The sequence below is a fragment of the Stegostoma tigrinum genome, chromosome 37 (assembly GCF_030684315.1).
Source record: "Stegostoma tigrinum isolate sSteTig4 chromosome 37, sSteTig4.hap1, whole genome shotgun sequence".
NCBI classification, from domain to species: domain Eukaryota; kingdom Metazoa; phylum Chordata; class Chondrichthyes; order Orectolobiformes; family Stegostomatidae; genus Stegostoma; species Stegostoma tigrinum.
In genome coordinates this window covers 17,004,946-17,032,646 of record NC_081390.1, presented here as the reverse complement: position 1 = coordinate 17,032,646, position 27,701 = coordinate 17,004,946, and the positions used below count along the sequence as shown (strand labels likewise).

The 27,701-nt window shown below is 38.3% G+C and overlaps 1 protein-coding gene across 3 annotated transcripts in view; it reads left to right on the top strand.

Annotated features, from left to right (window-relative positions):
- Positions 1-27,701, top strand: part of parga (poly (ADP-ribose) glycohydrolase a) — a 196,416-nt gene that overhangs the window by 43,692 nt on the left and 125,023 nt on the right. For all 3 annotated transcript variants that reach the window (XM_059640270.1, XM_048563467.2, XM_048563466.2), the window contains one exon: positions 1,350-1,424. In XM_059640270.1, the coding sequence (XP_059496253.1) occupies positions 1,350-1,424 (75 nt within the window). The remainder of the gene's footprint in view (positions 1-1,349; positions 1,425-27,701) is intronic.

The following is a 27,701-nucleotide window of genomic DNA, read 5'->3' as shown; positions in this document are numbered from 1 at the left end:
ACTGTTCTATATCATGACCTTGGCCTCAAGAAGAACAATAATGTCGTGAAGATACCACCTCCACATCACAAGACACTTTAATCTGGGGATATGTCACCATATCTTCTTCACTGGTGTACATTATTTTTGAATTTCATTTATTCACTATAATGGCTCACCATCAGTCAGCATAAGAACTGTCACGATTCAAGCAGAAAACTCTCTACCCCATTTCCGGAACAGCTAACTTTGGGCAATAAATGTAACTTAATCAGCGTCACCCATATTGACGGAATAAATAAACTAATGTAAAGGATGAGAAACTTTAGTTCAGGTGAGATTGGAGGAGCCAAGGTTCTTTGCTTTTCTGTAGAGAAGATTAAACAACGATTGATAGAGAAATTGAAATTTAGGATAGGGTTTAGAGTCATAGAGATTTATAGCATAGAAAGAGGCTGCTCAGCCCATCATGTCTTTGCCAGTGATCAAGCACCTATCTGTTCTACTCCTCTTCTCCAGCACTTAGCATGTAGTCTCGTATGCTATGCTGCTTCATTTAATCATCCAAGTACTTCTTAAATGTTGATGTTTCTTTCCTCTGCCACCCATTCGTGGCTGTGTTATTCTAAATAACCATTCTTTTCATGTCAATAAAGAAGGTAATTGTTGATAGTTTGACTATGGAGAGCCTCACATCAAATTCATTGCATGTCCTCATGATTTTTGTGGCTTTTCCATTGCTTGAGTCAGCAGTGCTGGACTGACTAGTGTTACTGCAGCCTCTCTGCCCAAGCTCAGTGCTAGCCAAGGGATAAACTGTTTTATACATGACTTTATATTGGACCTTAAAACAAAATTAAAATAGAATAATCTTGCTGTGTTACTGTGGTCAATTTAAAAGGGGAAGAAAATAATTGTTTCAGTATGCAACAGTGCACCAGAGATGGATCATGAGACTGTATTTTCATTTTTGCCCACTTTTAGCCACAATTACAATTTTTAACTGCAGTTTTTAAAAACATAAATTTAGAATTTTTTATACTTTTCTTCTGTGCCCCTGATCTTTTCAATCAGAGTTGGCCCCCTCTTTTTTTTTTTTTCTGGAACTTACTGATGGTTGGAGACCATTCTGTTTTAAAATTCAACCATTTTCAACTATTATTGCTTTCTGTTTGATTTTACCAATCTTTTATAAACTGAACTGCTGATTTCTGCCTTGTTTTATGTGTTCGGCTCACTATTCCTGGCTGATTGGACCAACCTGTCTAATTAAGGCATAGCTATAGTATTGGTGACTTGGAGAATGGATTCGTTGAATAAAATTAGGCAAATAACCACTGTTTGGAAATTGTTCTTTTGTTTTTGTAAAGGATGCAATACTGAAGTATAATGCAGGATATGCCAAGAAATGGGACTTCAGTACCCTGAATTACCTTTGTAGTAAGGTAAGAAAATTATTGATGGAGTTCTAAGAATTTGAATCTGCATTGTGCAGTTTTGAAATCCATTTAGCTCAGTTTTAAGTGGCTAGTTTAGACCAACATAATGTATATTGCCTTATGAAGATTATATAAATCGTGCTTCTGCTTTATTTTTAAACAGTTCAAGTAGTTTTGCTTCCTATATGGCGGTGACATTAGTTTAAACCTAGCTGGAATACATTATTGAGAAGATTAAGTCAGTGACTATATTAGAAGAAACCTGCAAACCTTGCAAATTCGGCACATTTTAAAAAAAAATCTTTTAAAATAACTCTATTAATTAGTTTTCTACTGAAAACCTTTAGAAATTCAGTAATTTTCAAAATTGTTTTCAAGCATTCCTCAGTTAGCACTGTTGGGTGTTGGGGTCCAGTGGTTGGCAGCGATGGGAAGATAGAAACTGGCTGGAAACCATCTATCCCTGCCAGATTTCTGCATATCTTTTTGAGACAACATTGACAAGCTGTCTATACAGTTTCTTGTGCTATAAGTTTCTAATATTTTTTTAAAAATCAAATGCAGGTGTTACTAGTCAGAACAAATTAATTTTCTTTAAACATGAGGTATTTTCCCTCCTCCAGTCTTTTCTCAGAAATGCATGTCTGGTGTAGTTTGAAGAAATCGTGAAACATAGATCTTTTACACAGTTGTTTTCTATCAGCAATTATAAAGGACTAGTGGTCCATGGACAAGAATAGTTAAGACAGGGCCTCCCAAAAGGGGGATCAGGACCCAAGTGAGCTTGTGAGATCCAAGGCGGTAATACCCACCAAGGAGCACTGATCAAGCTACAACTGTCAGGTTTGTGCTCTAAAGGGCCCGCGCGCTCTCAGTTCTTGAGGGGTTTTAATAGTTCTCAAGCCTTGAAATAGGGCTACAGAGGGAAAATATTGTGAAACACCAAGATAAAGTCTGAGAGTGTTATATTATTATGTTTACTCTGTTCAAAGTATATGACCCATTCTTAGTGCAAAATGCTCATTTAGCTGTGTTACGTGATATCACTATTGGATAATCCAATGCAAATTTTCAGTATCAAGGGTAGACTGTACCCTGCATTGGTTTGGAAATTCGCATTCTATTTGTGAAAGGTATAAATGATGTTTTGTTGAGTTTGGTTTAGTTCACCCAGTTCATCTAAATCCATTGAAATGAAGTGCTTTCAAGACTCAAATATCTGAAGAAAGTGGTGTCCTTTCAACTTTCAAATGGCTGTGACCAGGATTTGGAGATAAAAGTGAAGAAAATATGAAAAGATTATAGCAATTATCATCCCTGATGATTATAATATTAGTAAAGTCGAATTCCAGAGTGAAACCTAGTTTGATAGACTAACTTTTTTTTTGCTGTTTGCTTACTGTGATGGTCAGTCTAATATACTTTCACATGAACATAGGTTTATCACAAAAATTGTTATATATAGAAGACAATTTGGAACAATCTTGTTGTAAACAGCAAAAATGAAATTTCAATTTTTTTTTCCTAACAGTATCGTTTTATATGCTGTTAGTCTCAGTGAAGTATTACTCCTGTTCTTCATTGTACGATTTCTTACTCAGCTGACAAGATCATGGGCAGTTTACTTGCAGTGAATGCCTGCACATTTACCCGATGACGTTCTCTTTGCTATCGTTTCCAGCTAAGACACACAGACACAAGTTCACTCACTGAATCCTACAAAAGAACTCAGGGCTTTTCCCAGCCCTATTTGCTTGAGCTACTGAAATAACTTCAGACCATAAGATAGGAGAAGATGTAGGCCATTCAATCCTTCGAGTCAGCTCTGCCATTCAAGGAAGCCACAGCTAATCTGATAATCCTGCACTCAACTTTCCTGCCTTTCCCTTACAATCCTTGATTTTCCCTACTAATTAAAAATCTGGCTATATCAGCCTTGCAAGTACTTAATGACCAAGCCTTGATAGCTCGTTGTAGATCTCTGACCTGGAAAGTACCAAAACTAAGCAACTATTTCGCTGGTCTGGCTCCTTTCTGTGCCCCTCACCTTCCTTTAGCTGTCTGTCTCTCTCTTTATGGGTTGTAAATCTTAAATTTGTAAAGACTTTACCAGGAGGTTTACTTAGGTATTTAGTTTAAATTATTTCTTGGAACAGCTGTTTTGACCCATGCTTAATAAAAAGAAGTTCTAATCTTTCAAAACAAGGCACTTATGTCACAGGAGCAAAGAGCAAAATCCTACGTACTTCTCCTTAAGAACCCAAATTCTTAGATAATGATATTTTACTATAAACATTTTCATCATGCAGTGCATTAGGAAGAAAGTGCAGTTTCTGAGATGTTTGTGTTGATATGAGTGATAAAATCAGGACAGACTGGAGTTTAAGGTAAGCTGCAGGCTCCACCTTACTTACTCAAAGCATTACATCAGTCATCCTTTGCATGCAAACTGTTCCCATTAGAAGTGTTTTCAGTGTCCCAGAACACTTTCTGTTCAAGCAAATCCTCTTTAATCTTACTCCAGTTAATTAAATCTGGATCAGTGTAGTGAGATGTGATGCAACCTCAAATAATTTGGTTGCTCAGCATTCTGCTTTAACTTTTTTTCTTCCTGCGTAACACTCTATCTGCTGGCTGAAGAACAAATGAGCCTCTTTGATATGACATTACAAACTCGATCCTGAACTGATGAAAGAACTGTCGTAATGGAATTAAAGCTCTGCATTTCTGAGGGAGCTCTGAGCAGAATCTCCTATCAGAAGTGTGGAGTTCCCTTTTGGCACGAAAACGAAAGGACAGAGTGGTGACCTGAGTGAGATTGCCACTCTCTGAAAATCTGGCCCAATGTTTCAGAATTCATTGAAAGCCATTCCCAGAGTCCTTACGAGATAACAAGGTGCAGAGCTGGATGGACACAGCAGGCCAAGCAGCATCAGAGGAGCAGGAAAGCTGCTGTTTCGTGTCTGGACCCTTCTTCAGATATGGGGGAGGGGAAGGGGATTCTGAAATAAATAGGGAGAGGGGAGAGGTGGATGGAAGATGGACAAAGGAGCAGATAGGTGGAGAGGAAACAGACAGGTCAAGGAGGCGGGGATGGACCAAGTAAAGGCGAATGTAGGTGGGGAGTTAGGATGGGGGTAGGTCAGCCAAGGGAAGATGGACAGGTCAAGGAGGCGGGGATGAGGCTGGTAGATTCGAGGAGGGAGTGTGGGTTTAGGTGGGAGAAAGGATGGACAGGTTAGGGAGGTGGGGATGAGCTGGGCTGGCTTTGGGATGCGGTCAGGGTTGGGAGATTTTGAAGCTTGTGAAGTCCATATTGATACTATTGGGCTGAGTTCTTATGTTGTGCTTCTAAATATACCTTTCCTGGGAAAAAAAATGATACTTGTTTCATTTCTCCATCCTTCACAATTTCCTTTGTTGTGCAATGTCACCATTATTGAATCATCTTGGAAAGTGGGCAAGTTAAAGCTCTTTGCTTTGTTTGCTTGCTGTGTTACGTAGAATTCAGTGGAATATTGAGCACAGAAACTTCACTTTAACTAATCAGTCTCTGCTGATGTTTGTGGTCTACTTGAGTTTCCTGCCACCTTTCCTCTTGTCATTGAATCAACATGGTCCTCTATTCCCTTCTTCCCTCATTTACTATTTATCCATATTTTCTTTGACTGCTTCATTGTAATAGTGACAGCCCCTTAAAGATGCTTCTGTAGCTCTGAAGTGCTTGGGAGTAGTTTTAAGTTATGATTGACACTGTATAAATTCCAGTTGCTTTTCCTTTCTAACACATTGTTCTGTGAAAAAGTCAGCAAATAAGTGAATGGGAATGATTGCTTTAAAGTGAATTGATAAAGTATGTTCATCCTAACTGCCTCAAACTTACCAGTATCTGTAGTTTGTATGTCCCAGTGACGCAAACCTGTGGTCATGTGCCTAACCATTCCTGGTATGGACTGTTCACAAATACTCTGGACATTGAACCAGAAGTGCTGCTGATTCTCATCCAGTTTTCACAGAATTAGGATTGTTCTGGGAATAAAAGGGTTCGAATTGCTGTATTAATCTATCTTTGTACCGAGTGACACAGTGCGATCTGCTTAGTTTTTAATATTAATTAATTTGTGATATATCTTTTGCAAATGGAAGCTTATTTATTCAGACCTTCCTGTCAATGTAACGGGGGCAAGTGGTAGTGGGGAAAAACAATACCTGCATAAGCTTAGGAAAGACAAATATGAGAACAGTTTTGGTATAAGCTGGGTTTGAGATAATTGGAAGTTTCACTATTATGTCATTGTTGTGCAGTGTAAAAATTCAATTCATGCAATCATATCCACTATATATGATGAGGATTAATAATAAATAGACGCAAGACAAAATAAATACATAATCTGGCTGATAAAAGACACATTGTGTCCAAGCTTATCATTTGTATTCATCAGGACAACTTGCAGGAATGACCTAAATAAGAGCAAAACAGCAGTGTCATATAAAACGTCCAATTTACTTTTGGCTGTATGTCAAAAATTTGAGCAACAGTTTCAAACTACTAGTATTAGGGAACCTGAGTGATATTTGCCAACAACAGGATGCTGCTGTCAAGCCAAAATACTCTCTGCTTATCTCTCAAATGATTGATGTGGTCTATCAATTTCAGAGCCAGTATGTTACTAATGTACACCCAAAAAACGGGAGATAATATCAAACATGATATTCCTTTGGCTGCTTGCATTAAGCAGGTTACTACTGTACCAAACAGTTGGTGTTTACAAAACTCAGAGTGCTGCGTCCAACATTACATGTGATTCCGCAATTGAAAAATATACGCTAAATATTCCTGAGTGTTTGAAGAATTAGGAAGCAAGCTAATTTTAGAATTGGGTTGCAATGTAGTGCACTTGCATGTACTATCAGCATTCATTAGACCCTGTTCTTTACAGAAAGAAAGACAATGTACATACACTGTTCCTGTTTAAATATAAAATAAGTGAGTCATCCTTTGGTTCATTTCTCAGGGTGATACTTTTTCCGATCATGGTTAACCTTGCCTAGTTTAAAATTTGATATATATTTTGATAATTAGCCATCATCTGACTGCTGCATTCTCCATGGCACTGCCTGTACCAATCAAAGTCTACTTGCCAAGCTATTAGCACTCCTTGAATACAGTGAAATTGTTTTTCTTTCACTATGGCCAGTTTTACATTGTCCTGTTGAATGAAAGCAAAATACTTGAAAATATGTGTGTCCTCTCAGCAGTACTCAAGTTATGTACTACCAAACGTCAATTTGTTAACATAGAATCACGGAAATCTTAGAAGGCACAGAAAGAGGTCACTTGATCTATTTTGTCCGAGCCAGCTGAAAATTGACCTGCTTGGCTTGATCCCACTCTCTGTAACATTTCGTCCATGGCCTATGAGGCTATAATACTTGTACATATCCAGACAGTTTTTAAGTTATGTTTACCACCTCTATGGTCTTTTCAGACAGTGAGTTCCCGACTTCAACCAGCCTCCGGGCAAAAAAAAACCTTTTCTCATCTCATCTGTAACCTTTATACCAAGCACTTCAAAACAAAACTCCTAGCCATTGACCTCTCTGCTATCTCCTAACAAGCATTAAAGGGAATTTTGAGGCCTTCTATAGGCATATAAGTTGTAAAATTGTGTGAAAAGGCGATGAATAGAATAGATTAGACAATAAAAGGTGTTTTTTTCACATGGGAGCAATGGGCATGACTGAAGCGTTAACTGAATACTTTATATTTGTCTTCAGGGTCAATGCTGTACAGGTCATGGTGAATGAGAAAGTAATTCCAACACTAGAAGAATTTAATTTTGATAAAGGACGGGTATTAAATAGGCTGTCTGTACTTCAAATTGTTAGGATACCAGGATCAGATGACTGCTAAGGACACTGAGTGGAAGTTTATGGACAATGCATTCATAATCTGCTGAAATTTTTTTAGAGTTATGACAATGACAGAGTACTAATTAATTGCAAATTTTATTCACCCATGCCAAAGTAAAGGTAAGCCTAACAATGACAGACCTGTCAGTTTGACCTCAGTGGCAGGAAAGTTTTATGATTCCAGCCAACAGTAAAACTGGATAAATTAGATCCCAGAAAGAAATCTGACATGATAGTTCCTATAAGTAATTTTTGTTGATGGATGCCATTATTAGTCTCTGAAACATATTCACTCAAGGCTGAAGATGTTCTTTAATATTGCACCACAATATTATTACGTCAAAGAAAGAAAACAAAAATGTGTGCATCACGGTGAAAAATATCTTACAGATGTCAAAGTAAAGCTTCAGTCTGTTACCCAACACAGTCCATTACAGACATTCAATCTGTGAGAACTATCAACCCATCTCAGCTTTTTAAGTCTACTGAACTGATGCTTTTCTGGTTTCCTTAAACTGTTAAGATTTTTTTAATGATTTATTTCTGAGTCTAATTGCATGAACCTTTTACAATTCTGATGACCTGAACTTAATTAGATTGTTTTCATTCCTTAGTGTAGTTGAGGTTGAGAGTAGATTTGACAGAGGTATTCAAAATTATAAATGGTGTGGACCAAATGGACGAGGAGAAACTGTTTTTGTTAGTTTACAGATTTAGAACCAGAGCGCACAGATTTTTAAGACAATTAGCAAATAGGGCAATGATGAAAATAGGAAAAACCTCTTCTACACTTGCGTGGGATCTGAAATGCATTGATACAGTGTGGTGCAGGTAGGTTAAGTTGAGGCATTCAGGATAGGCAATTGTGTTATTGTTCATAAAGGACAAATATACGCAGCTGCAGCTAGGATGTTGGGGAGTAGGCCTAGACAAATTGTTCCAGAGAGCCAGCATAAACATAATAAATCAAATTGCTGCTCTTTATGCTGAGGTGGTTCTGTGATTGCTGAAAATTAGCCAGAATTGGTGTAGATATTTTTAATCAGCATGTTCTGATATGTAATACTCACCACTGAAGTAGGTGACATTTGAACCTGAGCTTAGGGATATTACTATAGTGGCACAAGAGCCTAAAAATAGCATCCCCTGCACCTCCCCATATAAAAATTGTAAGATTATTCAGATATAACCAGTACCCATTCAATCTATAGACTGATAGGGAAATTAGAAATCAGTTTTTTTTTTCTAATTTCTATTGATGAATTTGTGGTTTGCTTTTGGAGTGAAATGTAACTCTCCCTGATATGACACAAGTTGCTTCTGTTGTTTTCTGGGCCAGCGTTGACCACTTGTAAGATTTCAGCATGTATGTTGTACAGCGGTTTCAGTGATATTTTGCATATGCACCTATGAAGCATATTTCAACCAGGAAAAGATCTTAAAGCAGTAAATATGGATTTTTGTGATGAATGCTGGATTTTGTTTCAAATGTGGTGTCAAGATTATTCGTAATTGTGACAGCAAATATCAGTTTTCCATTCCTAATTAAGAAGTGCAAAGGAGGCTCTGAATTAGTAGCTACTGCACTAATGAATATGTGAACACTGAGGTCACCTATCAAAGTCTGTCCTGGGTTACGTACTCAACTATTTGGTAAGAGCAGTGCTGTAATTTTTCACGTATGTACAATCTCCATTACCCCAGTTAAGTGACAGTTAAGAACCATTTTCCTTGAGTTTATTCAATTTCTCCAATTTTCTTGCACTAAAAATGGTTGTTAAATAGGCAGTGAAGCAGTTTTTAATGGTCTTGGCTAATTATTATTCTCTGTAGACTGATCTGTGACAAATCGTTTTATCACATCAATTAATGTGTGGTAGCTTGAAGAAAGGGTGTACTTGGATTCACTTTCAGTTAATGTCTGCTGCCAAAAATAATGGTTCTAGTAGTCAAGAATTGTTTTCTTAATTTACTGCTGCAATCAAAATTGATTTTCTATTGTAATTTTTCTTCAGTGAAATCAAGAGAAAATATTCCAATGAGACTTTTGAAAATATATTCCAACTGCATTCAGACTTGGAAAATTGCTGAGATATTACTGTGAGGGATTAAAATTATTACAGTAAATGTGCAGAAGTTCAAGAAAGTAAGAAAAAAACTTGCATTTCTGACCTCATGATGTCCAAAGGTGCTTTGCAGCCAGTGAAGTCACATTTGGAATGGATGTAAGTAGACTAGCTCTAGGGCCCTTGCAATTGCTTTCTTTGTCCAGCAATTAGGCAACATTAAGTAGCTTCAAAATTTGTTTCATTACTTCACTGAAAGGAATGTTAACCTTTGTGAAATAACATTTTTATACTGCAACTTGCTGCAATGTGCTGGCTATTTGTAATCATTTGTGGAATTCTTGTGTATCACAACTTTGTAGATATTCAAGTGATTGCAGCCACCTTCAGCCAGAAGTGCTGAATGGAAGGCCAATTTTTGTTGTCTTTTGAGTTCCTCATTCTTTTTAAATCCCAGTGTACAGTTTGATTCACTCCTTGCAGTGTCAAGGAACAGCTGATGGCCGTGAAAATAGCTCAGGCTGTGGACTGCAACAATATCCTGCAGTACTGAAGATTTGCACTCCAGAATTAGCTGTGCCCTTGGTCAAGCTGTCTCAACACAGCTGCAACATCACTTCTCATTGAAGTGTAAAATAATCTTTCCTGCCCACAGAATTCAGAACAAATCCAATCCAACTAATTTATTTACTAAAAGCCACCCACACAATTCAACAAAGTGGTAATAGGTATCAGCACTGAACTGCTAATCAGTGTTCACTTTAGCTTCTGTTAGACCCATTTGGCTCCAAACTGCATCACAGCCTTGGTCCAAACATGGAGAAGAAAAACGGTCAGATTACTTTTCCCTCATTAAGAGACAGCACGGTGGCTCAGTATGGCACTGCTGCCTCACAGTGCCTGGAATCCAGGTTCAATTCCACCCTCGTGCGACTGTCTGTGTGGACTTTGCACTTTCTCCCTGTGTATGTGTGGGTTTCCTCCCACAGTCCAAAGATGTGCAGCTTCATTGGATGGCCATGATAAATTGCCCATATTGTCCAGGGATGTGCAGGCTAGGTGGATTAGCCATCTGAAATGCAGGGCTAGGGGGGGATGGGGTTAGGGGGTTTTGAGTGGGAGACTCTTCAGAGAGTCATTATGGATTTGATGGGCAGAATGGCCTGCTTCCACACACTAGGAATTCTGTAATTCGAGGGGAATTGGAAAAGGTGACTGGCCATTACATCAAGGGTCTTTTTGGCCAGGTGTGGAATTAAGGATCCCCAGTTGAATTAATGTCAGTGAATATCAGAGGAAAGCCATCTACCAGATGGATTATACCTAACAACTAAGGAAGGTGGTTTTAGTTGTTAGAGGCCGATCATCATTCCTCTGACCAGTGTTATGGAAAAATAACGCTGCAGAAAGTGGGCTGGTAAGATTGAGATCAAGTAGATTTTCCTTTTCATGTTAGTTCTCTCTCTTACTGCCATAAGCCCAAGCTGGTGCTATGCCCTTCAGAATTTGACCAGCTCAGTTAAAAGTCCTGCTGCCCAGTCAGTTTTGATAATGGATTTTAAAGACTCCTACCAGAGTACATTCTTTGCCCTTGCAATCCTCAGCATTTCTTCTAAGTGATAATCAAAATCAATGAGCACTGATTCATTAACTAACACAATGTATACAGTGATAATCAGCACAAAGTCTTAATGTCCATGTTGACTTGTTACCACATAATTTACTGGGGTTTCAGCAATGTTGAGGGTTCTAAGGGCCACTTCCTCAAATGTATACTCCACGAGACAGTACGTATTCAAAGATGGTGATAGATCACTGGGGATTCCTTGACTAGAATTGTTGCTTGACTGGTCAGTAGGACAGCTCATTCAGCGCAAGTTCCCAGATTAGTGGTGATTCAAATATTTTGCTTCATGCAACCAGAGCTACTTTGATAGCATATTTTAATTTATATACATTTTTACTTGATTAATGCTGAATGGTGAGATGTTTCTAAAATAAAAACATTAAATGCTGGAGATCTGAAATAAAAACAAAACATTGGAAAAACTCAGTGGTAATGGAAACTGCAGATGCTGGAGAATCCAAGATAACAAAGTGTGAAGTTAGATGAACACAGCAGGCCAAGCAGCATCTCAGGAGCACAAAAGCTGACGTTTCGGGCCTAGACCCTTCATCAGGAAAAACTCAGTTGGACAGCATTAGTAGAGAGGAAACAGCTAACATTTTGATTACAAAATGACTTCTTCATAACTTAGTATTGTAAACTTAGAAGTATGAAACATAAATATTTATCAGTATTCGGATGTGTTGATGTTGAAGCAATTTGCATACATCTTCTTAACTTCTGAATGTAAAAATGGTTTTCGCAATGAAAGAAATAGCATAAGCTACTAAAGGGCTTATCGTAATGTTGATTGATCTGAGAGGTCTGCAGCTGGTAAGTATAAATTTTATGTTGTTGCAAGAATTTAGTCACTGACAGTTAGTTTGGGACAATGCAAACATTGAGCATGAAATCAACAGCTGCTACTGATCTGTTGCATTAAAAGAAGAGATGACACTCATCAAATTGACTCAAGTAAGATATTTTAAACATTTGAAGTTTAACCACAAAGTTAAAGTTATTCAGCAAAGAAATTCCAAGAGACCCAGTTATGTATTTAAATCTGTCATTTTTTGTAACTGCTGATTGGTTTTAAGCAAAGTGTGCACTTGTCCTGTCGACTGAAACCAATAAACTTAGCAGTGCCCTAGTGACTGGGAATATGATTGCTTCGATAGAACTGAGAGTATTTCAAAGTATATGCTTACATTATTACAATCCAACTGACTGGAATTTTGGCATCTTAGGAGAATCTACATTCATTGAGAACCTGTGAGAAAAATAAATACGTTCTCGGGTTTTATGAATTGGGAGCCAGTTTCTATTTCCTTTCTTTCTATTTATTTCCTCTTTTTGGACAGTTGCTTTAAGGTTTCCTAGTAGTATGTGGTCCTCTTGAAGTTATTGGCTGAGTTAATCTGAAATAGAGCTGAATTTACATCTGTTAGCATACACACCATCTGTGAATTTTCTGTACTGATTTGAATTTTCAAAACTAGAACAAACACTTACTGAAAAGTAGTATTTTTGTTTAATTCTAAGGTGTAATTTCTTTCTTAGAATTATTTACCTAATTTGTGGATGGAGTTCAAAAATTGTTCATTTTGCAACATGCAGATTTAAAGCAATTTCTGTTATTTAACCTGTACATTTTTTAAATCATATTTCAACAAGTAAGGAAGTTTTTGTATGGCTCATTTTGATAAAATATAAACAGTATTTAGTTGATGCTGTTAGAAGTTATGGCAGATGCTTTGGGTTTAAAATGTCAGCTGTGTCTCAGGTGCATCTATTTGCTATCCTTCAGAGCAAATATATTATGCAGTTGATGTTTGATCTTAAATCTGACAGTGTTGTGCCCTGTAGTGGGTGCAATGAATAATTGTGCTTTTAAACTAAATAGAGCCACCAAATGTGGATGAAAAATGAAAAGTGCTAGAGAAATTCATCAGGTCTGGCAGCATCTGTGGAGAGAGAAACAGAATGAATGTTTTGAGTCCAGTGATCCTTCTCGGGCAGATATCTGTCTGTTTCATTGCAAATGACTTTTGATGCCAGTTTAAGAATGCAAACAATAGATACAATAGATGATAGGTGCAGGAGTAGGCCATTCAGCCCTTCAAGCCAGCACCACCATTCATTATGATCACGGTTGATCATCCACAATCAGTATCCTGTTCCTGCTTTATCCCCATAACCCTTGATTCCACTATCAGTAAGAGCTCTATCCATCTCTTTCTTGAAAGTATCCAGAGACTTGGCCTCCACTGCCTTCTGGGGCAGAGCATTTCATATATCCACCACTGTCTGGGTGAAGAAGTTTTTCCTCAACTCTGTTCTAAATGGCCTACCCCTTATTTTTAAACTGTGTCCTCTGGCTCTGGACTCACCCATCAGTGGAAACATGTTTCCTGCCTCCAGAGTATCCAATCCCTTAATAATCTTAGACATCTCAATCAGATCCCCTCTCATCTTTCTAAACTCAAGTGTATACAACCCAGTCGCTCCAATCTTTCAACATATGATAGTCCCACCATTCTGGGAATTAACCTCGTGAACCTATGCTGCACTCCCTCAATAGCAAGAATGTTCTTCCTCAAATTTGGAGACCAAAACTTCTCTCAATTCTCCAGGTGCGGTCTCACCAGGGCCCTGTACAGCTGCCGAAAGACCTCTTTCCTTCTATACTCAATTCCTGTTGTTATGAAGGCCAGCATGCCATTAGCTTTCTTCACTGCCTGCTGTACCTGCATGCTTGCTTTCATTGACTGACATACAAGAACACCTAGATCTCATTGTACTTCCCCTTTGCCGAACTTGACTCCATTTAGATAGTAATCTGCCTTCCTTTTCTTACCACCAAAGTGGATAACCTCACATTTATCCACATTAAACTGCATCCACTTACCTAGCCTGTTCAAGTCACCCTGTATTCTCATAACATCCTCCTCACATTTCACACTGCCACCCAGCTTCATGTCATCAGCAAATTTGCTAATATTACTTTTAATGCCTTCATCTATATCATTAATACATATTGTAAACAGCTGCGGTCCCAACATCAAACCTTGTGGTACCCCACTCATCACTGCCTGCCATTCCGAAAGGGACCCATTTATCACTGCTCTTTGCTTCCTGTCGGCCAGCCAGTTTTCAATTTAAGTCGGTATTTTTCCCCAAATACCATGTGCCCTAATTTTGTTCACTAATCTCCTATGTGGGACTTTATCAAAGGCTTTCTGAAAGTCCAGGTACACTGCATCCTCTGGCTCTCCCTTGTCCATCTTCATAATTACATCCTCAATTAATTAGTCAAGTACGATTTCTCCTTCGTAAACCCATGCTGACTCTGACCTATCCTGTTACTGCTATCCAAATGAGTCGTACTTTCATCTTTTATAATTGACTCCAGCATCTTTCCCACCACTGACATCAGGCTAACTGGTCTATAATTCCCTGCTTTCTCTCTCCCTCCTTTCTTGAAAAGTGGGACAATATTAGCCACCGTCCAGTCCGCAGGAACCGATCCTGAATCTATAGAATATTGGAAAATGATTACCAATGCGTCCACGATTTCTAGAGCCACCTCCTTAAGTACCCTGGGATGCAGACCATCAGGTCCCGGGGACTTATCAGCTTTCAGACCTAACAGTCTATCCAACACCATTTCCTGCCTAATATAAATTTCCTTCAGTTCATCCATTACCCTAAGTCTTTCAGCCACTATTACATCCGGGAGATTGATTGTCTCTTCCCTAGTGAAGACAGACCCAAAGTACCTATTCAACTCTTCTGCCATTTCCTTGTTCCCCATAATAAATTCACCCGTTTCTGTCTTCAAGGGTCCAATTTTAGTCTTAACCTTTTTTTTCTTTTCACATACCTAAAAAACAGTTTTACTACCCTCTTTTATATTTTTGGCCTGTTTGCCTTCGTACCTCCATTTTGTCTCCGCGTATTGCCTTTTTAGTTATCTTCTGTTGCTCTTTCAAAGTTTCCCAGTCCTCCTGCTTCCCGCTCATCTTTGCTATGTAATACTTCTTCTCTTTTATCTTTATACAGTCCTTAACTTCCCTCGTCAGCCATGCCCTCCCCTGCTTCCCCTTAGGATCTGTCTTCCTCTTTGGAGTGAACTGATCCTGCTCCTTCTGCATTGTATTCAGAAATACCTGCCATTGTTGTTAGACTGCCATCCCTGCTAGGGTTTTGTTCATTGAACTTTGGCCAGTTGTTCCCCCATAGCTCCGTAGTTCCCTTTGTTCAACTGCAGTATTGACATTTCCAATTCTCCCTTCTCCCTGTCAAGTTGCAGATTAAAACTTATATTATGGTCACTATCTCCTAATGGCTCCTTTACTTCGAGGTCCCTGATCAAATCCGGTTCGTTGCACAACACCAGATCCAGAATTGCCTTCTCCCTGGTAGGCTCCAGTACAAGCTGTTCTGAAGAATTCAAACAATGCAAAAGTGCACTTTGGTGGGGAGGTCACTGAAAATGAAGAGCAGGGAAAGTATTCTCAATAACAGCATTCTCTATGAATGAAAGAAGCAGCAGAAACCACTAATCCATCTGGAGTATCAAGTGAGATATTACTTTCCACAGAAAACATATCTGAAATGATATTTAAAATCAAAACTCCAAATTATAAATAAATGCATTCTGACAAATTGAAAAACATGAAAAAGTAAGTTGTAATTTTAAGTTATAAGTAAGGATGAGGAAGGCCAAAGAAATCTATTGTTCAAGGTAACAGTGCCATTGCATGCTACTAAAAATAATTTCAGGTTTTTGTGTTCAGTACTCCATTTAAAAGTGTATTCATTGTATGTCTTTCACATTTTGCATGAAAAAGGACTTGCTGCCATTGATCGTAAATTTACTACTCACAACTTTAAATGTGTGACTTTGTTATCCTGCCAGTATTTACTTTGAAAGTTTTTCCCAATATCTATGTCGGACCTTTTGAATACAATTTTTGGCACCGATTTCAAAAACTGCTTTTTTGTTTGAGTGGGAAAAAAAATGAACAAAGAACTCTTCCACAGTGAATTATAACTGAATAGAATGTCTTGGATTTTACATTTGTTTTACCCACAACAACCCTTTCCTTCTGCTGCAGATTCCCAAAGGTCAAAAGAATTATTTAAGTTAGATCAGCTGTAATTGCTCAACATAGTGAGTTGTTCCAGGGATCCTAGGATGGATCATCATTCTTTTTGTGTTTGCACATTATTATTCATGAGGGCCAGAAGCTGGAAAATTCAACGTTGGCTCTATAACATTGAGTATTTGGTGCTGATTGATACTGATCAGTACTGATAAAGTTGAAAGAAGGATCCTAATTGATCGCAAACAGTTCTTTTCTGAATTAAAATTTGGAAAATGTTGGCATTGTTCAGCTGGTCTGGCAGCATTTTTAAACAGATAAACAGTGGATGTTTCAAGGTTTTGATCTTTCATTGGTGTTTTCTAATGTGAGATGAGACAGTTTTGAATTTTAGAGGTGCAGAATCTTGGACCTCCCAGGAGGATGTAGAATTTACCATGAAAGAAAATATTTGAAGCATTTTAAATTTATTATAAACAGGAACTATAGAATTCTTTAATATGGTAGGTGTAGAAGCATTTTTCCCAATCCAGGACAAAGACTCAGGAGGCAGACAGGGTTCAGGCAAGCAAAAGGTATTTATCCAAGCAGAAACCAGTTTATGCAGGGAGAGAGGCAAAGGATCTTCCCTGAACCTGGTTCAAAAGATGGATCAGTGACACGCCCTCTGCTCTTACAAAGAAATACAGCATTTTTATACATTTTGTGTTGCATTGATCAATGTAACATATTCACTGTCCTACCCCTGAATCCAGCACAAAATCCCGTGGGACACCTGATCAATAATGGGCACTTCTATGGACAGCCACCAGTTCCCATGATTTTATGGTAATAGCTAGACATTATAATCTGTAGGCTTTGCAATCTTTCTATGCATCATGTTCAATCACATTCCAAAAGTTTAATGGCTCCTCTTCTTTGGTTTGTTCTTGGGCTAGTTTATCTATAAGGACAGCTCGACTTCTATTACTCATTGCATTTTGGTGCTGTCTGTGATTAAATTCGATTACTTCTTTAATTTTCCCACTTTCCAATTGCATAATATAAAAATAAAAAGTCACTTAGTTTTAACTAGTTGCTATAAGGTTAACTTCTGTTCTAAAGTTAATTACAAAGTGCAGTGTTATACAACTACTTCTCCTGTTAGCATTTTGTAATTTGAGTTGTGAGCAATCTATCTCGTTCAGGCATAAGGCATTGCCGAAGGCCAAGTTAACCTTTGCATCTAAGCTTAAATGATTTTTAAGGCCTGTATTATATCCTGATTATGTATTGAAACCAACTTTTTATGTTTAGCTAGAAACTATTTAATATTGCAGGTAGCTACGAGATAACTTAAACTTTAGCGTGGTGAACTAACTTACTTACTTAATTAATTAAACTGCAAATAATTTTGAATCATCAGGTTTTATTCAGCTAAAGCAAAATCATGGGAACTGGTGGCTGTCCATAGAAGCGCCCATTATTGATCAGCTGCTTAAGGACCTGATCTAACACCTGATGTTATTTATTTACTGGGACAATCATCCTTTCATTAATAAAGCTGGATTTGGTCAATTTATGTCCGAAGGCATCCTTTTATCAGAACTGTCTTGGATGGGAACCTACAGTGTTCTTTTACTGACTGTTCAAAAGTACCATTGTATTTCACTGTGAGCAGGCTGCTTAGTTTTGTTTAACTTCTGTCTTCCATTTTGTAAGCAGGCATGAGCTGCTTGGTGTAGTCAAATACAAGTCACCTTACATTGCCAGGTACAGGTTACCCCTGCAATAGACATTTGGAATGTGTAATGTTTATTGAAGGTTACATTTTATCAGTTTGTCATTTCAGTCAGTATGCTGTATGCGTGGTGAACTAACTTACTTACTTAATTAATTAAACTGCAAATAATTTTGAATCATCAGGTTTTATTCAGATATGTACAGGACCCAATTGAGATGAGCAGTATGACAACCTGGCAGATTTGTTTCTGTTGGCAGGCCAAATGCATTTATGTCTGCCAGCAGATGGCAGTATTAAATCATTTTGTGTATTGACTTTTAAAAAATAAATGGGCATTTATGTAGAACCTTTCATATCCTCAAGATGTTTCAGTGCTTTATTGCCAGTGAATTACTTTTCAAGTGCAGTGACTGTTATTAGTGACTGATCTTTACAGAATTGGTTCTTTTTAATTTAACAGTACATACGAAAGATCAGAAAATAAATAAATCTTAGAAGATTTCTGAATAATGGGCATACAGTTTTAATTTTTTCAACTTGTAGCTATTCTTTATCCATATCAAAAATTTCAATCTGGTATAATTGCTGGGATTTGTACTTCATTGTGAATTTTTGTGTTGAATCCCTCATCAGGAACTGAGCTACTGATTCTATTGTGCAATCTTAAGAGGAGCCCATCATCTTACAATTAAATCAGGACCTGTCTACATTTTAAAGTGGGAGTTCTGTTATAATAGGCCACAGTTCTCCTTCAACAAATACTATTAAATTAAATATTTTGTTTCATGGCTTTGTGTAGAATGAGACATAATGGCTACACATTTAATACATAAGATGCTAAACTTCATTAGTAATTTTTATGAGGCATTTTAATATATTTTGACATGATAAAATGCCATTCACATTGTGGTGATGCCATAATTGTTTTCTGCTTTGATCCTCCCTATTTTAATTTGTTGTAAACTCTGTACATGTCATTGAATGAGTCATTACTTTGATTCTGACTTGGATTTTTCATTGTGAAGTGCTGACAGTGACACAGGAATAAACATTCTTGTCATCTAAAAATTGCTTGGACTGAATCAGATATTGGGTATTATGAAGAGCGCTTGGAGTTAACTAAATTAATGGGAAGTAATATGTGAAGCTTTGCCTTATCAATGGAAATTAAATAAAGGATTTCCATGAAAGGCTCATTAACTTTTGAGTCATTGTGCACTGTCTGAAATTATAGAGAATGTAACATTGTGTTTCATCTCTGCTTCAAATAAAATACTGTATTGAGCTATCTATATATATATTCTCAAACAGACAGCAGTCGCCTTGCTTTCATTTACTACTAGTCACTATGCAAAGAAATACAGGAAATAAAGTCACATAAAGGAAAGGCTCCTTTATTCAGTTTTAATAAAACTAGTTTTTGGCATTGTGATCGTTAGCAGACATCAAGTAAATGAAGCAATTTTAAACAACAAATAATTCAAACAGCAGACAATTAGCGGGAGCTGTGCAAAACTAAAAATAAAAATATCCACTTTGATTGGTATAATCATCAGTGAACAAAAACAAGCTCAGATTCTTGATGCTAGGACTTTGGTGTAAGTGAAAACCAGATTATGGCACTGTGGCAAGCCTCTTGGACCCTGTCTGTTACTCAAAGAGTAAATCATAAGAATTCAAAGAGATGGCAATGCCTCTGCTCCAGATTCAGAAGCAAACTGTCCTATGCTTCTGGCCACCTCTTCCTAGTTTAAGCTAGAGGTACAACTGTTGCACACCAACTGCTCACCAGATTGAGTGGTTACTGAATGAATTGAGATTATATCTGTTAATATCCTAATGGGTACAGCTAAGTACTAGGTCATGATTCCTCGTATTTAGCTTTTAAACCACAAAACTTGACAGAAATCCAGTGACTTTGGTACGGGTGTCTGTAGTTTTTTTAAATCAGTGATTACTAATCTGATCTTCAACTGTAACTTTTCACTTATTGCTGTCTTGTTGCATAATCTTGTTTATTTTTCTGGATCAGCTGCCATTATTTCTCCAAGATATGTTGGAAATTCAGAACTGTTGTAACCCAAAACTACCACCTATCACTATTGCTGTTATGTTCCTCTGTAGATTGGTTACCTCTCAATCATTATAGTCTCTAAGTAAAATTTTAGCTTCGTAAGACTCTAGCCAAATCTACTGACTACTTAATAACTGCTTCCTTAAAAATATTGCCTTTAAAAATATTATGACTTAATTTCTTAACACTGTTTTACAAGTTACTCTAGGCTTAGGAAAAAAAGTGCCCTTTGAGAACGTTATTTGCTTTAGGTCTGTGGGCGTGACTACAAACACTTTATTTATCTCACTAACTTAATTGAGTTTTTTGAAGAACTGACGAAGAGGATTGATGAAGGCAGAGAGGTGGTAGTGACCTATATGGACTTTAGTAAGGTGTTCAACAAGGTTTCTCGTGGTCGACTGCTTAGCAAAGTTAGATCACATGGAATGCAGGGTGAACTAGCCATTTGGATACAGGGTAGAAGGTAGAAGATGGGGTGGTGGTGGAGGGTCGCTGTTCGGACGGGAAGCTTGTGACCAGTGGTGTGCCACAAGGGTTGGTGCTGGATCCACTGCTTTTTGTCATTTATGTAGATGATTTGGATGTGAACATGGGAGGTATGGTTAGATCATAGATCATAGAATGCCTACAGTGCGGAAACAGGCCCTTGGGCCCAACAAGTCCTTACCGACTCTCAAAGCACCCGCCCAAACCCATTCACCTCTCTGAACACTATGGGCAATTTACCATGGCCAGTCCACCTAACCTGCACATCTTTGGACTGTCGGAGGAAACCGGAGCACCCGGAGGAAACCCACACAGACTTGTGGAGAATATGCAAACTCCACACACAGTCGCCTGAGGCTGGAATTGAACCCAGGTCCCTGGTGCTGTGAGGCAGCAGTGCTAACTACTGTGCCACCGTGCCGCAGGGTGGTGTAGTGGACAATGAAAGATGCCTCTGTACAATGGGATCTTGATCACATGAACCGATCGGCCAAGGAGTGGCAAATGGGGTTAAATATAAGGTGCTGCATTTTAGAAAGGCGAGACTTACACACTTACTGGTAAGGTCTTGAGGAGTATTGCTGACCAAAGAGACCTTGGAATGCACGTTCATATTTCCTTGAAAGTGGAGTTGCAGGTAGATAGGATAATGAAAAAGGTGTTTGGTATGCTTGCCTTTATTGGTCAGTGCATTAAATAAAGGAGTTTGGAGGTCATACTGCGACTATACAAGACATTGGTTCGGCCACTTTTGGAATACTGCATGGAATTCTGGTCTTCCTACTACAAGAAGGATGTTCTGAAAGTTGGGTTCATGAAAGATTTACAAGAATGTTGCAAGGCTTGGAGGATTTGAGCAACAGGGAGAGGCTGAATAGGCTGGGGCTATTTTACCTGGAGCATTGGAGGCTAAGGGGTGACCTTAGAGGTTTATAAAGTCATGTGGGGCATGGATGGAATGAATAGGCAAGATCTTTTCCCTGCGGTGGGGGCGTTCAAAACTAGAGGGCGTAGGTTTAAGGAGAGAGGGAAAAGATTTTGAGGTAACCTAAGGGGCAACTTCTTCACACAAAGGATGGTGCGTGTATGGAATGAGCTGCAAGAGGAAGCGGTGAAGGCTGGTACAATTACAGCATTTAAAAGCATCTGGATGGATGTATGAATAGAGTGGATTAACAGGGCTGTGTCCAAATACTAGCAAGCGGAACTAGATTTAATTAGGACATTTGGTCATCATGGACAAGTTGGACCAAAGGGTCTGTTTGTGCTGCACATCTCCATGACTCTATTGTCCATCCCTGGTTCCCTCCTGAGAAGATAATGTTAAATCATTTCTTTGGCCACGTATTATGAGCTATTTTGAGGACCTGAAAGTACAAGGCAAGTGAATTTTACTTCTTAGTCATTTACTGGTTAAAAGATGGAGAGAGGATTGCTAATCTTATAAATAGTGGTCTGAACTATTTTCAAGAAGCTACAAATAAAGTCATTCTTCATTCTCTGTGGGCATTTACATCAGCTTGCACTTGAAAAACAGTTTACCACAAGTCCTTTGTGTGGAGTATTAGACGAGACAGGTAGAAGAGCTGAATCCTATGTGAGGCCAATGAGAAGTGGATAACAGTTTTTGAAATGTGGCATTGGTGTAAACTATTCAGAACCAGAATTGGACAAAGAACCACCAATGAATTTGTCCACTGAAAAATCTGAATCCGAACATTTGATGGACTGTTACAGAGACAAAAAGTGATTAGGGGTAGTCAGTGTGGTTTTGAGCAAGTAAAACCGTGTCTCACAAACTTGATTGAGTTTTTTTTTGAGGACGTCGCCAAAAGGATTGATGATGGCAGAGCAGTATGTTATTTATTTGGATTTTAGCAAAGCCTTTGACAAGGTTCTGTATCGCAGACTAATTAGTAAAGCTAGGTCACGTGGGCTTCAAGGCGTGCTTGCCAGTTGGATACTTAATTGGCTTAATGGCAGGAGATGGAGTGTGGTATTGGAGGATTGCTTTACGGGCTGGAGGCCTGTCACCAGCAGTGTTCTCCACGGATCGGTTCTTGGTTCTCTTTTGCTTGTCATTTATATAAATAACTTGGATGGGAATTTAGAAGGCATGATTACTAAGTTTGCGGAGGACACCAAAATTGGTGGCGTAGTAGACAGTGAAGAAGGCTTTCTAAAGATTACAAAGGGATCCTGATTAAATTGATCAATGGGCTGAAAAATGGCAGATGAAGTTCAGTCTGGATAAATGTGCGGTATTGTTTTTTGGTAAAACAAACAAGGCTAGGACTTATACAATTAATGGTGGAGCCTCGGGTAGTCTTTTGAAAAAAATGTAGCTAGATGTGCAGGTACGTAATTCTTTGAAATTCGTGTCACATATAGACAGGGTGTTTAAAAAGACCTTGTGCACGTTTGCCTTCATTGCTCACCCCTTTGAGGTTAGGAGTTGGGAACTCATGCTGAGGTTGTACAGGTCATTGGTGAGGCTTCTCCTGGAATATTTTTTCCAGTTCTGGTTGTTCAGTTATCGGAAGGATATTGTTGAGCTGGAGAGGGTTCAGAAGAGATTTACCAGAATGTTGCTGGGTTTGGAAGGCTTGAGTTATAAAGAAAGGATGGATAGGCTGGGACTTTTTCTACTGGGTCGTAAGAGGTTGAGAAGTAACCTGATGATAGAAATTTATAAAATAATGCGAGGTATAGATAGAGTTAATGATAGTTGTCTTTTCCTTAGGATGGGGAATTTCAAGACACACGGGGGCACATATTTAAGGTGAGAGGAGAGAGATTTAAAAAAGATATGAAGCAAAATTTTTACATAGCGGGCCATTCACATGTGGAATGAACTTCTGGGGAAGTGGTGGATGTAGGTAAGTTACATTTAAAGACATTTGGATAGTTACATGAATGGGAAAGGTTTGGAGGGATATGGGCTAGGAGCAGGCAGATGGGACTAGGTTAGTTTAGGATTGCATTTGGCATGGACTAGTTGGACTGGAGAGTCTGTTTCCATGCTGTGTATGACTCTGACTCCATGACAGTTAAGAAAAGGAACTGTAAAGTATAAGTAAGAATTTAGTGTTGCTGACAATAGAAGGTGAAACATTGGGAAAAATTAGAGTAGATTACAAATGGACTGTGGGTGGGCGTCATCAGATGCTGAATAAAGGGAGGAATGATGGCTGTGCAGATCTGCAGTAAATGGAGAGAGATGGCTATGGGACCTGGTAACTATGGCTAGTTATGAATGGTTGGGCAGTAATATTTTTTCCTGTTGGCATTGAGCTCAATTCAGGGCCAAATTTAATGTCATTAAGTTTTAGTTATCACAGCAGTGGAAGCATGTTGTGCTGTTACTGGTTGTTATTAGCGAGTTTTGAGAAGATTTGTAGCTCAGGTTGAGTTTCTGGATGTGAGTTTGCTCGCTGAGCTGGAAGATTAGTTTTCAGATGTTTCATCACCATTCTGGGTAACATCATCAGTGAGCCTCCGGTGAAGCGCTGGTGTTATGTCCTGCTTTCTAGCCAATCTACCATCCTCTGAGAAAAAGAACAGGAAATGACATCACCAACCCAAGGAAACCTAAACAGATAAATAGAAAGCGGGACATAACACCAGCGCTTCACCGGAGGCTCACTGATGATGTTACCTAGAATGGTGACGAAACGTCTGAAAACTAACCTTCCAGCTCAGCGAGCAAACTCACATCCAGAAACTGGTTGTTATTGTGTAGTTTGAAATGAAGGAAAACGTGGAATATTTGATAATGTAAGAGGCTCTGCAAAATCAATTGCATGCAATGCTTGTTTCAAAGAGTAATAAAAATAGGCAATACCAGTAATGGAATAATCTATTCGTGCTGGGACTATTTTCTCTAGAAAAGTGTGTCCTGATGTATTGCATTCATAATTACGAAGTTTCTGATACAACAGACAAGATGATGCCACATATGAGGGAGACAATAATTGCAAGTCATAAATATCACGACCACTAATAATTTCAGTTGGGAATACAGGAGAAACCTCCTTACCCAGAGTGATTAGTATGTGCAACTTGGACTAGTTGAGGGAATTGAATCAAAGGAAGTCAGGGAAGAATGTGAGGGAGAAATGAATAAGTAATTATACTGATAGCAATTTGGATGAAAATGGGTGGACAGAGGCTTATGTAGAATACGAATAATAGCCCAGATAAATTTGTTCCAACATACCTTGTAATTCATTCAAAAAGTTCCTGTGAAAGGCTGTTTTGATTTGACAAATACGTTTTCAGCTTGTGCTCATTAGTGAAGCAGTTCAGTCAAGTTTTGGGCTGGTACTGATTTTTCTTCGGCTGAGTTAATACTGTAGAGTTCTTCAGTTTGTCATCGTTCGTTGTCCTTTTGATATCTCCAGTTGGATAATGGAGAAGCACTGAGCACAATGGCTGTTGTCGTATTTTGATTTTATTTGCATTGTATGAATAGACATCTGTACTGCTTCTCTTGCATTGATTCGAGATGTGATGAAGTGAAGTGTAAATCAAATCATATCGTTACACAAAATGCATGAGCTTCTGCATTCGTAGGAATGAAAGACTGATGACTAAATTTCTTAGTGCCTTTTTGGGAGTGCTTTCCATAAGTTTGTTGATGCTTGGGGTCGTATAGGGATGCATTTCAGAAATCCCAAACAGTGCTTTGTATCACTGCTCTGACATTAAAACTTCACCATCTGAACAGATATGCGGCTGGCTTCTTTCCCATTGGCACCAATGTGGCCCATGTCAAGGTACAATAAGTAGCCAGTTGCATTTGTGATTCATAAATATTTGTATACTAACACCTGTAAACAAAGGCACATTATTATATTTTTTAAGTGGGTAATTTAATAATTCGATTGGAAGACTATACTCTTGTTCTTTGTCAGGTTTTTGTTTAATAGTATTGACAGGACAGTATAATCAGTTGCAGTTTATTAACTTGGGATTGCTGCAAACAGTTGCAGTTTTGACAAGGTCATATCATTCTTTTAAATCATGTGGTCTGCAGCTTAGAGGAATGTTTAAAGTTCAGTTTTGTTCATTTTGGACTAAATGAAAGAATGATTAGGGTATTAAAGACACACAGCCATTTTACCCACTTAAATCTACAGCATTCACAACTACATGCTTCATTATGGTCTGTACTTGAAAACTTTATTTTTGAGACCCAATTCAGCACAATTCTGACTAGTTTCTTCTTTTCACTTCCTCCCATTTAAGCAAGTTAAGATAGTACTAATATTTACTTAAACTTTGCATTTGATCTTATTCATTTCTAATTAGCTGAGTGACAGCATCATCATCCTTTTACATCTTGATCTTGTTCTGAATTAATTAAATAATAATTATGATCTGCTCATTATTATTAAGGTTCTGCATGTTACAACATTCCCGGTTTAGTCTGAGATTATTTGCTACCAGATTACTGGGGATTTATACGTGTTACATCCTTATTTAAAAGTGACTTCAGTGATGGAGAAACTTCTAAAGACAATAATTTTGGTTAAAATTAATAGTTGCATGGACAAATGAGTGTTAATTAAGGGAAAATCTGATTTAACAATAGAATATTGTTTGAAGTAGTAACAAATATTTAAGGACAATCCTGTTAATGTGATTTACTCACACATACAAAAAGCATTTGATACAGTGCCACAAAGCAGAATTGGAAATTCTAGCCTGTGGAATAAAATGAACAATACAATATTAATAAAAATTGATTGAGTTATAGGGAACCAAGAATAGCGACTAATAGATGTTTCTGTGGCTGGAGGAAGGTTTGTAATGGAGTTCCTGGGGGGGCCAATGTATATTAATGTCCTAGACCATGTTGTTTGAAGCACAGTTTCAAAATTTGCAGGTGAAAGGAAGTTTGCAAGTATTGTAAACGTGAGAAGGATAATGTGGAATTTCAAAAGGAGATGGTGGAATGGGCGGGCAAGTGGCAATTGAAGTTTAATGCCGAGAAATGTAGCGATTAATTGCAGTTGGAAGAATCCAAAGAAACCCTGCAAAGGGCTCTATTTCTTACGGGGTTGCAGAAACAAAGTGACCTAAATGTACTTGTGTGTAATTCTTTAAATGTGATGTGACAGTTTTAGGGCAAGGTTAATATAGTGCAGTATTGTAGCCTTTATTAATGGGACTGTATAGTGGTAAGAGCAAAAACATAATTTTAAACATGTATAATAGAACATAAAACAGTGCACCACAGGAACAGCCATGCTCACCTGAAAACATCCAATCTCGTCTGATCTTGTAACCTGAGTGGACTCAGGCCTGGTTAGATCTGGGATGGGATCTGACATGGGAATACCAGATACAGTACGGCCTTCATCCCATCATATCTGTGCTGACCACCGTTCCATTGTAAACATATCATGTTAATACATTTGGCTTTGTTACTCTTGAGTAAACAAAACCCTGAAGGAAGCAGTTAATTGTCCCATGCTGAGCTAGACAGGATTGAGCTGGAGGTGAAACAGGTCTGAGGGATGTTGCAATTGACAGTTCATCTATATGTCAACTAGCTGTAAAAAGAATTGCACTACCTTGGTAACCACATTGCACCTGATGCCTACTAATAAGTAAAACCTAAGTAAGTAAATAAGTAAGTAAACCTGGTTTCTATAGCACAAGTGAGGTTGTCACATTTTCAACCCTTTTCACCAGCAGCTTCCAATTCAACTCTGAAAGCATCATAACCAAGCCTAATAATTTTCTGAAATTACATCCAACGGGATTTCCATCTGCATTTCAACTCCTTCCACACTCTCTGTCCTAGGCCCCATTCTTCGTAAATCCCTCTGTGAGCCTCCCAACTTCTCTGCCACTCATTTCTCCTTTCAAACACACCTGTTTGACAAAACTTCTGCTTACCAATAGTTTACCAAAGGTATTGGCAGTACCGTTTTGGCCAATGATTTCTTGTGGTTTCAGCTATATTTCACCATGTCTGTGACACCGAGATTTTTTTGTATGCCAAAGATGCTTAGGGAGAGCCAGGAGGCAGAGTTGAGTATGGTAGGCATTACAAAAGAGAAAGTAGAAAAGCTAAAAGGTCTAAAAATTGATACATCTCCTGGCCCCGATGGGCTACATCCTAGAGTTCTGAGGGAGGGGGCTGAGGAAATAGCAGAGGCTTTGGTTGTGATCTTTCAAAAGTCACTGAATTCAGGGAGAGTCCCAGATGGTTGGAAAATTGCTGTTGTAACCCCCTTATTTAAGAAAGGATCAAGGAAAAAGACGGAAAATTATAGGCCGATTAGCCTAAC